We start from the raw sequence: 1,970 nt of genomic DNA, 5'->3' as shown, positions 1-1,970 counted from the left end.
TAAGTATACTTATTGAATTGCTGTTGAGAAAATAAGTAGGATGGATAATTGTGAATGTACAAAGTCTTAGAAAGAATTCTAAAAATGGGGCAGCTAGGTGGCGCAGTGGATAGAGTGCCAGTCCTGAATTCAGGAGGACCTGAGTTCAAATCTAGTCTCAGACACTTAACACTTTCTAGCTGTGTGACCCTGGGCAGCCTCAGGGGGTAAAAAAAAGAATTATTAAAATCTTAATATCAAACATCTCTCAAGTTTAAATTCAGGATGAAGATGCTTAGTGGGAAATAAGAAACTATTATTCTGATTAGGAATCTTTGTATCAGGAAGAAATCTGCCATGATCCTTACTGTTTCTAGAAAGGTCATACAATTCATTCCTTCATAAGGGAACTTCAGAAGAAGGCACCTATAGAAGAATTGAAGCAAAGTAGATGATACAGTTCAAGTCAGGAAGAGACACTCAAAACCAAAGAATTTTTGAAGGGATACAGAAGAAATTGAATTTTCTTACTTCACTGCATACCTGCAATTATAGTCAGTAGATACTGATTTTCCCTTTGTCCCCAAGCCTGAAATAAAATTGCTTTCATTGCAAAAAAAATGCCTGACCTGAGTGTATGCATATATGTGTATATCTATTGTTGCCTAATCACTGAGGAAAAGAAGAGAGAGTGAAAAAAGGGGAGCCCAGCTCCAGCCAGGATCCTCTAATGCTCTTTTGATCACTGAGACCCTAACTCTCTGTAAACAACTTTGTCAAAGCTGCTTTAATTTCTCTGTTCTGCAGACTATAGATGTAGGGGTTTAGTGTTGGAGCCACCACAGAGAACATGATTGTGGCTACAAGATCTCGGTCTTTCTTTTGGTCTTTAGCTTGGCTTGGGGGCTGCAAGTAGACTCCCACTACAGTGCCATAGAAAAGAATAACTACAGTTAGATGGGATCCACAGGTGGAAAATGCCTTGCGGAGACCCCCAGGGGCTCGAATCTGACAAACAGCAGCTCCAATAAAGGCATAAGAGGCCATAATGCAAATAGCAGGTACAATGATTACAGAGCCACCTTCAACTATAGCTATCATGTAGTTGAGAGAAGCATCAGAGCAGGCAAGATGTAGCAAAGGATGAACATCACAATAGAAATATGGGAGAGCACGATTGGTACAGAAGGTAAGACGAGCAATGAGGGCTGTGTGGAGCAGGGAGTGCAGGGCTGTGCCCACCCACACAGCCCCCAGGAGCACCATACATCTTGGCAGAGTCACCACAGTAGCATAGTGCAGTGGTTTGCATATGGCTACGTAACGGTCCCATGCCATGGCAGCTAACACATAGCTATCCACATTGCCTGCCATCAAGAAAAAGAAGACTTGGGACAGACAGGCTGAATGGGTGATGGTTTGGTCCCCTGTCAGCAGGGCATAAAGGAGCCTTGGCACTGTAGTAGAGGTGAAGCACAGATCTGCCAGGGATAGGTTAACCAGGAGCACATACATGGGTGTATGGAGGCGTGAGTCTGAGCCAACAGCAACAAGGATCAGCAGATTCCCCAGGAGGGCTGCTAGGTATAGGACCAGGAACAGAGGGAACAGGAGTTCTTGGTGATTGGAGAAAGCCAGGAGGAGAAACTCAGAAGTGCTGGTCTGATTTCCCATACTTAGTTTACAGTTGAGTGTGAACCTGAATTGGAGAGGTGAAGAGATATATTGAGAGTCCCATGATTAACCCTTCAAACGCTGAATATCTAACTTCATTAAAACCTTTCTAAAACTTATTCCACAGCTCTGAAATATTCTACCTGAAGAGATTTTAAGGACTTCTTAGCTTTGGCAGTATGATTTGAATAAGTATACAAGCTCTAAAGAATACTGATATATCATCACATCATATCCAAGATACGTTTTTAAGTCATGGAAAGGAAAAAAATGTCTTTACTTCTTTGTTTTCCTCGGAAGGCCTAATATAATGTTCT

At 42.1% G+C, this 1,970-nt stretch overlaps 1 protein-coding gene across 1 annotated transcript; it reads right to left on the bottom strand.

Annotated features, from left to right (window-relative positions):
• Positions 1 to 732: 732 nt before the first annotated feature.
• On the bottom strand, positions 733 to 1,653 carry LOC141552646 (olfactory receptor 1f45-like). Its single transcript, XM_074284713.1, has one exon. It carries the CDS (start codon positions 1,651 to 1,653, stop codon positions 733 to 735), a length of 921 nt encoding a protein of 306 aa, XP_074140814.1.
• Positions 1,654 to 1,970: the final 317 nt, after the last annotated feature.

Source organism: Sminthopsis crassicaudata, chromosome 2 (assembly GCF_048593235.1).
Source record: "Sminthopsis crassicaudata isolate SCR6 chromosome 2, ASM4859323v1, whole genome shotgun sequence".
NCBI lineage: Eukaryota > Metazoa > Chordata > Mammalia > Dasyuromorphia > Dasyuridae > Sminthopsis > Sminthopsis crassicaudata.
This window is presented reverse-complemented; position numbering and strand designations above follow the sequence as displayed.

Excerpts from the sequence above, each read along its gene's own strand:
- LOC141552646 (XM_074284713.1), bottom strand. The coding sequence starts at position 1,653 with ATGGGAAATCAGACCAGCACTTCTGAGTTTCTCCTCCTGGCTTTCTCC.